Raw genomic sequence first — 1,148 nt, 5'->3', positions numbered from 1 at the left:
GATGTTTCTATCTCTCTATCCCTCTCCCTTCTTCTATTTCTAAAAATCAATAAAAACATATTTAAAAAGAAAAGAAAAGACAGGCAAGACCTACATGTGCTTATCTATTTCCTCCGCTGCAGCTAGAGTTAGGGAATGGGTGAGTCCAGGAGAAGGGGGACCTGCAGTTGGCCAGGCCAGTCCCCATGACCTCACCTTCCACAGCACCTTGTCCCACTTATCTCCAAAGTAGCCTCTGCAATGCTCCATCCGGGCCTCATCCTCGAGCGTCACCGTGGTGACAGGCACCACCCCCGCTGGGAAGTCCAGGCAGTTGTAGAGCAGAGTGTAGCTGACGGCCCCTGAGACACAGCACACGCGGCTGGAGCAGGCCGGGTGACCTTCGGTGCCAACTGTCCTGTCTGCGCCTCAGTCTCCCATCCCGTGAAGTGGCACCCGACCTCCACAGGCAGGGATAGGCTCTCTCCCAGGGCTGAGACTTGAGTGAATGACAAAGCCCAGGAACCCAGATGCAGGCCAGGCTGGAGAGCCTGCTGCGGTTTGCCCCAAGCCTCTGCCCATGCAGCTTCCCCAGCTGGAATGTCACTCCTGTTTTCTTGGTTTATCGAAATCCCACCTCCCCAAACCACAGACTCTGTAACTCAAGATCTCCCACTTGAATAGTGTGGAGGACGGGGAGTTCATTCCCTCCCAGGACATCCCATCTTTGCAGCCAGCCAGACTATGAGTCGCCTCAGAGCCAGATCCTCCCCAGGGCTCCTCCTCTTCTCCTTCCCAGCAGCCTGGCCAGGCACAGGGCTGAACTCATAGAAGAGAAGGGATGGGTGGGGCTGTCACGGGCATGGTGGGGAAGCAGGCCTCACCTGTGGCCTTGCCTGGGGCATTCAAGTCCATAGCAGGGCCCAGCATGGGCGTGAGCAGCACATCCAAGTCCAGTGCTCTCCACTGGGTAATCACAGAGCTGCGGTACACCTGGGGAGGGTACCAGCACAGCGGGTGAAGCACTCAGACCCAGCCCAGCCCATAAGCTCTTCGATGCAGGCACTGGGTGGCTGGAGGCGGGGTGGCTGGGGGCTGGGGAGCCACAATGGGATGGAGGTCCTCAGGGCACACAGGCAGGACTGCTTTCAGGGGGAAGTGATTTCCCC

At 57.8% G+C, this 1,148-nt stretch overlaps 1 protein-coding gene across 1 annotated transcript; it reads right to left on the bottom strand.

The window, feature by feature from the left end:
- Positions 1-25: 25 nt before the first annotated feature.
- Positions 26-1,136, bottom strand: LOC102251831 (fatty-acid amide hydrolase 1). The gene is made up of 2 exons (XM_005852923.2): positions 864-1,136; positions 26-341 (listed from the first exon to the last, which is right to left on the bottom strand). Exons 1-2 carry the CDS (start codon positions 907-909, stop codon positions 91-93), a joined length of 297 nt encoding a protein of 98 aa, XP_005852985.1. The 5' UTR covers positions 910-1,136; the 3' UTR covers positions 26-90.
- Positions 1,137-1,148: the final 12 nt, after the last annotated feature.

This window comes from Myotis brandtii, unplaced genomic scaffold (genome assembly GCF_000412655.1).
Source record: "Myotis brandtii unplaced genomic scaffold, ASM41265v1 C42179950, whole genome shotgun sequence".
Classification (NCBI taxonomy): Eukaryota; Metazoa; Chordata; class Mammalia; order Chiroptera; family Vespertilionidae; genus Myotis; species Myotis brandtii.
This window is presented reverse-complemented; position numbering and strand designations above follow the sequence as displayed.

What these genes read in the sequence shown, in the direction of transcription:
- LOC102251831 (XM_005852923.2), bottom strand. Translation starts at nt 909, where the DNA reads ATGCTGGGCCCTGCTATGGACTTGAATGCCCCAGGCAAGGCCACAG. An exon ending in TGCCCCAGGCAAGGCCACAG is followed by an intron (nt 342 to 863) that starts GTGAGGCCTGCT and finishes GCTGTGTCTCAG; the next exon opens with GGGCCGTCAGCTACACTCTG.